We start from the raw sequence: 9905 nt of genomic DNA, 5'->3' as shown, positions 1-9905 counted from the left end.
TAACTCGCCTAATTCAGTAGACTTGTGTATCCAGCTATTACGTTATTATTGTGTGTTCTGTTCCCATAAATCTAACGCTTTGGTCGATTTTGGCACATTTATTCTAGCCGCGAGAGAGAGGGAGGACAGAGACCATCAGAACGTTGAGGGCAGGGTCGTCACCAGATATATTAGGGGGGTAGGATCAACCGTGCGAGCCCTAAGTCCGCGAGCAGCAACATCTTTTGCTGGAATTTTAGCGCAAATACATGTTTTGGAGCAGGCTACAAGAAAACCTGATGATCATTTACAACAACTTATCATCACAAAACCGTACAAGTGTGACTTCCTCATCAGATATTGCTATACTTATGAATCGTAGGGCTCAAATCAATACACATTTTTAACTGTAGTGTCAGGCATTTGAATTCAGCCGGTTTTGCAGAAGACCCATCTTGTCTCAGTGGATGCACCACACTCCGCTCTGTTGCGTTGGATTGGGGCAGCAGCAGCCTCCTAGGCAGGGGCGATTCTAGGGTCAGAGCTTTAGAGGTGCTGAGCACTCAATGAGCCCCACTGCCACACCACCCACCCTTTTTTCACACAAAAACAAAAAATATTTCTATTGAAAAATAACTTCATAATTTTAACATTGGTTCAACTAACTCAAAAGATTTTTTTCTTTTTTTGGAGCCCTTTCCAGAACACCATCTTTATTGTGACAGTTCATACAGCCCCCTGTAACAAACATAAAACCCTCTTCACTCAGCTGGTTTTACTGACCGTTAACTCCATGTGCCTCCTTTTGTATCAATAGTCATTAGATTAGATCATTTTCTTCCTTAAATATATACATTTCAAACCAAAAACTACAGAGTATGTTTTGGAAATTATTTAACAATTTCAAAGACGAACAAATATAATTTTTAGAATAACATTTCTTACTCCCAAGTTTTAGGGGTGCTGAGCCCCTTTTTAGGGGTGCTTCAGCACCCCTAAAAATGGGCTAGCCTCGCCCCTGCTCCTAGGGATGGGAAAGTGAACGAATGATGAACCAGGTGTATGAACCAGGTCAGCATTCAAACGTCAAAGTACTCATGAATGATTTTTCCCAACTCATTCTGCCCAGAATTCCTGCTACGATGAAGTAGTCGCTCAAACATAGGAAGGTAATCAAATTAGGGTAAAAAGTACTTTAGATCTAGTAGTACTGTGTATCCCTATATGTGAGAATGTGTGGAAACATTGTGTGAACATATTCAAATGTTTGATTGTATGAAATATATTTGGAACAAATACATTTACACATCAATGGTTTTCACCTACAGAAAGGTTTGCAGCTAAAGTGCATAAGTTGTTTGTAAAACATGTTCACACAGAACTTACTTCACCCATGTTAAGTTTAAAGCTACAAGTCAAATCTACAAGTACAAATCTACGGGTCATGTACTAAACTTTTGTCCCACATTGGATGCTTACACCTGAATAGCCAGATGAACATTATATTGGACCCTTTAATAAGGCACAGTAACAATACTTTGACCCTAATTTGATTCCATAGGAAGCAAGACAACCAATAAATGATGAGGATATCTATGGAGGGTTTTTTATTGGACTTTATAATTCGCAACCCACAGAAGACGAATTGCATTTTGTGTAGCGCAATACACAAATATTCGGTAGTTTTGCCTCGTAAAATTATATCACCATGGATATAGCGATCCACAAATGTAATTTTTTTACTTATGACTTGCAAAATGTTATTCACACGGATATTACATGATCCACAAATATATAATACCTGCCTTTGTCTGGTGAAATGAATTCCACAGTGACTTTTACACACTTGTGGATTGCATGGCTCTTGTGAGTTGCTAAAAAATACATACATATATTTATTTACAGTCAGCTAGGAGGATGCAGGGAACAAATTGCCCCCCCCCCCCTTCATGAGATGAAGGTGAGGATTCACCTTCATTCATCCTCCTCTCTGCCAGACCTCTGGCTCTCATGTGCCGTATTGTTCTTAAATGAATTGATCAGTGGATAACTAAGGGTTTCTTTTTAGCCCCAAATAGCCCTTTGTTTGACTTACAGTCTGAGGGCCTATCTCACCCAGGTATCACAACCTGCCAATTGTTCAACATAAAGAGGCTATGGGACAGGGGTGCCAAGCTACTTTCAAAATAACCAGGTCAAAAAGATCTACCTACATTAAAAAATGCAAAACATATATTTATTTCTCTGTTTTTTGATGACTTGCGCTGAATGGAGTCATCCAAGGTTGCATAGTCGGAAGAGTTGCTGCTGGTATCTAGTCTCAAACAGGCTTCCAAATGACCACCAGTCATGGTGGAACGGTATTTAGACTTAATAATCTTCATGTGGGAAAAGGCTGACTGGCATAAATAAGTATAATAATAAGTAAGTTCCAAAATGTTCGATGAGCCCTGGACTTAAGCTCGATATCAGCTTTAACTATCAAAATCTCATCCTCCACTGCAGCTGGTTCAGGCGAAACAGCGCTGAACTTTTGCAGTAAATAAACCTCAAAATCTTCCCTAAATGGATAGCACATAAATGTGTCGAATGGCTTGAGTAAATCAAGGTCTTGAAACAGCTTCTTTTTTTTTTGGAATGTCACACAAACTACCAGCACTGCCTTTGCGATCGACCAGGCAAATTAAGAAGTGTATCACACCAGATCATAACTTCTCCATTTGCTAACCATTAGATGAGTCGAGTACCCAAACAGCTTTAGATAGATCAATGTGGGGTAGCCCAGTACTGTGCTCAAGACAATCACACTAAAAATAACTTCATGAACATGGTAACCATTGTTATAAGTTCATAATGTTACCGTACACATATTTCAGGGTTCCAGAATTAGATTCTCCTTGTGGGGGTAGCGGAGGGGAGTGGAAAATGTTACATTTTTTGTTTTGGAACGATATTGGATATTCAACCGAGAAGCAGTTCTTCCAGTCGAAGCTGTCTGGCAGCTTTCATTCTCTATTGAGCAATTGTTTGGTCAATATTTCTAGACAATTACACAAATTACAAAGGACCCTGGCTTAAAAGCGGCATAACTAGAACACTTTAAACCGGGGGTGTCTCACATTTCAAAACAAGTAGGTAAATAAGTAAATTTGGTATTTCGCACATCCCTCATACTGATCGGTGAACTCATGATTGATTGTATTCAGGATTTTGGCCTGCCAAAATCTCTGTGGTTCTCTAGCTTTGAACATTTTTGGAAACGATTATGATAATGTAGGTACACAAATCAACAAAGTTGAGTCTGGTCATTTTTAGATATTTTTATGTGTAAATTGCTACATAATAAACTTTTAAGACAACTTTTTCAGACAAAAGAACCTCACGGACCACCTAACTACCCAAATATCCGAGAACAAATAGGCCTACTTCGACAGTATGTTACGCTAAATGGAGTTATTAATACAAACGCACTACGTTCTTCCTTTGCAACAGATTTGCACGACTAAATTATGATAATCACAAAGTCTGTGAACAGTTTGAGAGTCACTGACGTATGGAAAATGTCTTATTCCTGGCCCTTTCACTAACTACGACTTTAGTAAAGGATAGAATCTGAAATCTGACAGTCCCCCTGTTTTTTTAGCCTAGTTCTAAAGTTTTATTCAAACAGTTTTAAGGGAACAGTCTGTTTTGAAAAGCCCCGGCCTCGGCGTCATTGTCAGGTAAATGAGCATGATTCACCCCTCTCAGGTGAACACCCACTACCATTCCAAACACAGCAGATGCTTTGTTGAAGGATGTGGAGCTCTGTCTGGGCAGTGGTTGTATGAGGCTTGCGAGGGAAAGTGGCTTTTCGGACACTTATAACGCGAGTGTGTGTGGATAATGAAGCGCTGTTTAAGCAGTGATTCATTTAATACCCTGTCTGAGGGCAAGGCTTCCCTGACACATAGTATAACTCTACGGTACATGTGGATGGTGATGCTCCGTCTAAGCAGCGATTTATTTTATGCCCGTGAACGATTGAGGGTTAGGCCTTTCGGACACATATAGTATAACACAAGTGTGTCTGTGTGGATGGTGAAGCTCCATCTGCACATTCTCCCAAAACCCGAGAATGACAGGACAGACTCAGAGTGGAATAATTTTATTTTTAATGTCAATGTCCAGGCTACATTTGGCTCTGTTATGTTGAGGCTTAAACTTGAAGCAATTATGCAGAAAATACCCCAGCAAAGGAGGATGTTATTGCTGCCCTAAGCAACTTTTACCCCTAAGGAAATCAGCTGCGACGCGAATATATGGCGTTTCCCAATGGACAGATGGACTATTCAACCTTTATTAATTTGAATAGCTGCAAGCTCCAAAAACGTATAAAACGGGATCTTAATCTACTCGTCGACAACTAGGGGTCTCTTGCGGACCGGTTGATACACCTTGAGAAAGACTGCTTTAAGACCCCTAGAATAGGTCTAGAGACGCCACTGGGAGATTTCCGTTCCCTAGACATGTACATCTTTCGGATATTGCTTTGACAATTACTTTGTTTGAAAAATATTTATTCTCCTTGTCTTTGTTATTGTTATTCTTGTCGTGTTCTTATGCTTCTCGCTCTGTTAGCTGCGTGCACAGGTGATAGGAAGTAAGAGACAGGAAATTGAGTTGCATACACAGACATCGCTAGAGTTCATGATCCTCTCTTAGCCTCGGGCGAGCAGCACTGTGGCGCCAAGAACTTAGGATAACATTGATAGTATTTCATTCTTATGAATAATGATGAAAGTAATAATAATTACATTAACAAGGTTTGACTTGCATATGCATCTCTGTTGCACTTCACAGGATATTTCTGGCAGTAATGATGCGGGAGAGGAGGATGAAAATACTGTGCGTGGCAATTGGACCAATAAGAGGGAGTATCTTCTCTCCATGATTGGTATGGCTGTGGGCCTTGGCAACATCTGGAGGTTTCCATATTTGGCGTATAAGAATGGAGGAGGTATTTTTTATCTAATTCCTTTTTGACTAATAACTGAATGGCACAAATTAATGTATTGTTGTGTATGTATGTATGTGTATGTATTTTGTTGTATTTTGTTGTGCGTTGTGCATGTTTTTTCTGCTTTGTAATCGTTGGCCCTTCTTTGTGTTTTTCATTGTAGGGGCCTTCCTCATTCCCTACTTTATCATGTTGATCTGTCTTGGGGTTCCCCTCTACTTTCTGGAGACCGCTCTTGGGCAGTTCTGCAGCCAGGGCCCCATTAATACATGGAGCGCAGTTCCACTTTTCCAGGGTAAACCTAATGCTCACCTTCTTTTAATGACCTGCAGAATTAAGATTAATAGATTATTAAATCGATCATTATAGACCTTTTGGTGTCTTCATAAGGGTACAACAGAATCTGAGTAACATGTAGAAAAATCATCACCTTGTTAATTACTTTGCAAGAAAGACTTTCTCCTTCAACACAAGCCACATTGTAATGTCTGTTGAAGTCTCAACATGCCAGATGTTCACACTCTCCCTCCTCTTCTCCAGGGGTTGGCATGGCGGGGGTGATTGGGAACGTGATGGTTTCCATATACTATGGGGTCATCCTCTCCTACACTTTATATTACTTATTTGCATCCTTCCAATATCCCCTCCCATGGACTAACGTCTTGGATGACATGAACTGCACAAGCCCACAACATGGTACTCATTATGTTAGACTTTGTTTCTACCCTGATACCATTCAGAAATAGTGAAATAGAGCTCATATTTTATGAAGATGTGTCTGCAAATTGATTGTGTGTTCCTTAAATTTTTCTTCAAATAACACCTTTATTTATATATCTGTATGTTGTATGTATGAAGCATGTACTTATTATGTATGCTCTGAAGATATGAACAGCATTTTAATTGTAACTGAAAGCCTCACTCACTCATTTGCCGGCCATCTCTTCCCCCTCTAGTGGCTGTCAATGTAACCAGCATGTCAGTGTCTAACTGGACCAGGGAAAACCGTTCCTGCACTACCTCCAACATCACCACGAGTTCCACTGAGCAGTACTGGGAGTAAGAGTGTAGCATATATATGCGACTATAAAGGACTAATACTCAATCCGAATTGCGTATTTCCATTATGGGACTAAATCTAATCGAATAAACGTCTCTCACTCCTTCCATTCAGTCAGGTGGTCCTGCAACGATCTAGTGGGCTTGGTGAGACGGGGTCGATAGTCTGGCAGTTGGCCCTCTGTCTGCTGTTGAGCTCTATCATCATTGCTGCAGTCCTGCTGAAAGGAATCAAGTCTTCTGGAAAAGTGAGTATGTTTTGATTCAACGCAATGTCAGTACGGGTGCAAAGATCTGCATTGTTAGTAGGGACTTGATTTATCACAAGCGTGCTGTGAACAGAACTGTGAGAACAGAACAAGAACGAGGTGTATCTCCGGCCCCTGTGGTTTTTGATTTCTGGCCCAAGCTTTGTGCCTTCCCCGCCCAGAAGTACTGCTGCAACATAGTAGGAATGCTGGATCCTATTTATTCCGAACCCAAAGCAATATTGGAAAATACCGTATGACCTTCAAATGACCACGAGTCTCGTGACACATTAAAATGACCTATACCCTAGGCAAACTTCCATTTGATCGATCGGCATGAAACGTTGATTTTGTATAGAAATGTTCATGTAGGTATTGTCCACACTCACCATCAAACCAGACGCACCTGTTGCCTGAAGACTTTTCCAGAGGGTCTAGCCCACAAAATACCTCATTATTGGAAAAGCTCTCTGATATTGCTACTTGTGTTATGCAGGCTTTGCATGTGGTGGCTAACTCATATTTAATATGTACATTTAATGCTTAGTGTCTTATTCTGCATGCTCTGATATCGGGCTTTCCTTAGGTTGTGTACTTCACAGCCACATTCCCCTATGTGGTCCTGACCATCCTGCTGATCAGGGGTCTGACACTAGAGGGCGCCAAAGATGGAATCGATTTCTACATTGGCTCCAAATCGAATCTGACTAAATTAGCAGAGATAGAGGTAATACCCGGTCCACCTCCTCTTTACTGCCACTTTGGTAATACACCAATATATATATATATCTCGGGAAGTGTAACTTTTGCTCACCTGATCTTACCTGTGTGTATGTTTTAGGTGTGGAAGGATGCTGCCACTCAGATCTTCTATTCACTCTCTGTTGGATTCGGGGGAGTCACAGCATTGTCCTCGTACAACAAGTTTCAGAACAACTTGGTTGTGGACACCTTTCTAATATGCATTATTAATTGTGGTAGGAGAAAAGTATTCTGTTAAATATTCAAACTTGTGATACGAAAAATATGAATGAAAATGTGCAAAAAAACATGATCAGGAGTAAAGCAGGGGTAATTACTGAATGACTCCTGCACATAGTCAGCAGATAATCTCCATTGGGCAACAATTTGTCTTTGAATGAAAACTTCCATGATAACTTACTTTCAACATCTTCATTTCATAGCCACAAGCATTTTTGCTGGCTTTGCCATCTTTTCTATATTGGGGTACATGGCTCACATAAATGGGATACCTATTGAAGAGGTGACCAAGGAAGGTGAGACAGAGCCGTTCAATGCACTCTACACAGTAACACAATGTCTTCACCATTGGCCATTGCAAGTCTCGTCATTCATTGGTTTCTCTATCTTTGCCCAGGATTTGGTCTGGCATTCATTGTATATCCAGCTGCACTGGCTACCCTTCCAATTTCACCTTTATGGTCCATCTTGTTCTTTTTAATGCTCTTCACTTTGGGTCTTGACAGTCAGTTTGCTGGCATGGGTGAGTTTGAGATTGACATTGTCCTCTTGGAATCCCAGCATTCATTTTTACACGAGGCATAATCATAAGCCAAATATTTTTGCATTAATTTGCTAATTCTTATTTTATTTATTTGTACGTCATGTGTACATCGTTTTGTTTTTTCTTTTGTCTTTGTCTAATCTCTCCAATGTCTTTCTAATCTCTCCATATCCATTTATAGAGCTGATAACAACCTGCCTGCATGATGCATTCCCTAAATACATAGAAAAGAAACACGCATTAATCGCAATAGTCACATGTGCCTTTATGTTTCTCCTGGGACTTCCATGTGTTACACAGGTTCGTCTTCTGAAACATTTCACCACTTTTACTGTTGTTTTGCATTGTGAGCTTTAGGTTCTTAACCACAATGTGTGTGTGTGTGTGTGTGTGCGTGTGTGTGTGTGTGTGTGTGTGTGTGTGTGTGTGTGTGTGTGTGTGTGTGTGTGTGTGTGTGTGTGTGTGTTTACAGGCAGGAATATACTGGGTGACGCTAATAGACCACTTTGTTGCTGGCTGGGTCGTGCTAGTTATTGGGTTTTTAGAAGTTTTTGGCATATTCTACGTTTATGGTAAATATGTGGAATATATATTAAAAGAAATTGTAATCTTTGAGTTATTCACACATTTACAAGATTGTATTTGCATGTCTTTAATGGTGTAATTTCAGGCGGCCGTCGCTTCATTGAAGACATTGAGATGATGATCGGGACTAAGAGTGTGTGGTTCTGGCTGTATTGGAGACTATGTTGGTACTTCATCACACCCTTTGTCACACTTGTAAGTGCACTCCTAAATACGGTCTGAAAATAACCCCAAACCCTGGAAACAAAGAATATTGTGTCCGCCAATCGTAAGGCAGATGAACTAGCACCAGACTTAGTTAGTATACAGTATATTCATAGTATATTCAGTTCAAGCTAAATGGTTGTTTGGCAGTGAATAATACTGGTTAATTCTTGGTTGGTATGTGAAAGGTCTAGTAAAGTAAAGCTATACCAGAGCACTGTTAAATACTTTGGTCAATAACATTCCAAGGGTGTGCATTGTTTTTCATAACCGGACACCTTTTAACATTTATTCAGCTGATTAAGATAATAAAAATAACAATAATGTTATAGGTGAATTTAACTAATATCTATTCATTGTTGGTAAATATGGTATACATGGAATAAACCACCCTGTCACGGTTTATTCCTTATGCACTGACCCTGACTTTGCTGCCTGTGTGTCTAGATAATCCTGGTATTGTCTCTGGCTATGTCCATACCTCCCACCTATGGAACAGTAGAGTACCCTCACTGGGGATTGGCCCTTGGCTGGTGCATGGCTGTCTTCTGCATTTCCCTGATCCCTGCCACTGCCCTGTACAAACTGGCAGGAGAACAGGGAAGTTTCAGGAAGGTGTGTGTGTTTATCAGTTCTTCGCTGTGTGTCTATGTGTGCATGCATGCGGGCATGCATTTGTGTGCTTCAGTGTGATGCAGGGAATGTTTCTGAGTTCATCAGTTCTTGGTTGAATACATGAAGTGTGTACTTGCGTGCATGCCCCGAACAAAGTCCACCCTTTGAATCCTGCTTCTGCCCACAGAGACTGAGGTTGTTGTGCTCTTCCTCTGAGGATTGGCATCCCTACCTGGACGTCCACCGAGGGGAACGATATTCACAAGAGCGCTTCCACACAGGAAACGTGGTTGATGACGAACCATCCGGCCGCACATGCTGCATCTCATGACTGTTGGTTATTTGTTTGTCTAACTCCCCTAGTTTGTGCATATCCTGTCAGCTATTAGTGAGAAGTTGCATGACTTGGTTTGCTGCCTCCATTGAAAATATGAGTATTTTAGATACTAAGATTTGTTTTTATTTTAACTATTTAATCAATAAATCGATAATGTAACCAACCATTTTCGTGTCTTATTTTAAACTGAATGTCACCATTATTGAACAGTTTACATCATATATTACATTTGCATAATGTTCTATTCAATAAAGATTACTGGTGGTTCTGATGTGGGGCTAGTAGCCTGAGAAAAGACGATTCTCGCAACCTCATGTTTCATTTTCTCTGCAGATAAGGTCTGGATCTCCTCCC

The 9905-nt window shown here is 40.4% G+C and overlaps 1 protein-coding gene across 1 annotated transcript in view; it reads left to right on the top strand.

The window, feature by feature from the left end:
- LOC307083631 (sodium- and chloride-dependent neutral and basic amino acid transporter B(0+)-like) overlaps nucleotides 1–9545 on the top strand; it is a gene marked incomplete at both ends in the record, with an annotated part of 9661 nt that extends 116 nt beyond the window's left edge. The window contains 14 exons of the mRNA XM_079747568.1: nucleotides 4822–4978; nucleotides 5142–5273; nucleotides 5519–5674; nucleotides 5935–6037; nucleotides 6153–6285; nucleotides 6872–7012; nucleotides 7127–7262; nucleotides 7470–7562; nucleotides 7664–7789; nucleotides 7992–8110; nucleotides 8283–8382; nucleotides 8481–8590; nucleotides 9047–9214; nucleotides 9402–9545. Coding sequence (XP_079603694.1) covers nucleotides 4822–4978; nucleotides 5142–5273; nucleotides 5519–5674; nucleotides 5935–6037; nucleotides 6153–6285; nucleotides 6872–7012; nucleotides 7127–7262; nucleotides 7470–7562; nucleotides 7664–7789; nucleotides 7992–8110; nucleotides 8283–8382; nucleotides 8481–8590; nucleotides 9047–9214; nucleotides 9402–9545 — 1818 coding nt within the window. The remainder of the gene's footprint in view (nucleotides 1–4821; nucleotides 4979–5141; nucleotides 5274–5518; nucleotides 5675–5934; nucleotides 6038–6152; nucleotides 6286–6871; nucleotides 7013–7126; nucleotides 7263–7469; nucleotides 7563–7663; nucleotides 7790–7991; nucleotides 8111–8282; nucleotides 8383–8480; nucleotides 8591–9046; nucleotides 9215–9401) is intronic.
- Between the last annotated feature and the right edge of the window lie 360 nt (nucleotides 9546–9905).

Source organism: Pollachius pollachius, assembly GCF_949987615.1.
Source record: "Pollachius pollachius genome assembly, chromosome: 12".
Lineage (NCBI taxonomy): Eukaryota > Metazoa > Chordata > Actinopteri > Gadiformes > Gadidae > Pollachius > Pollachius pollachius.
This window is presented reverse-complemented; position numbering and strand designations above follow the sequence as displayed.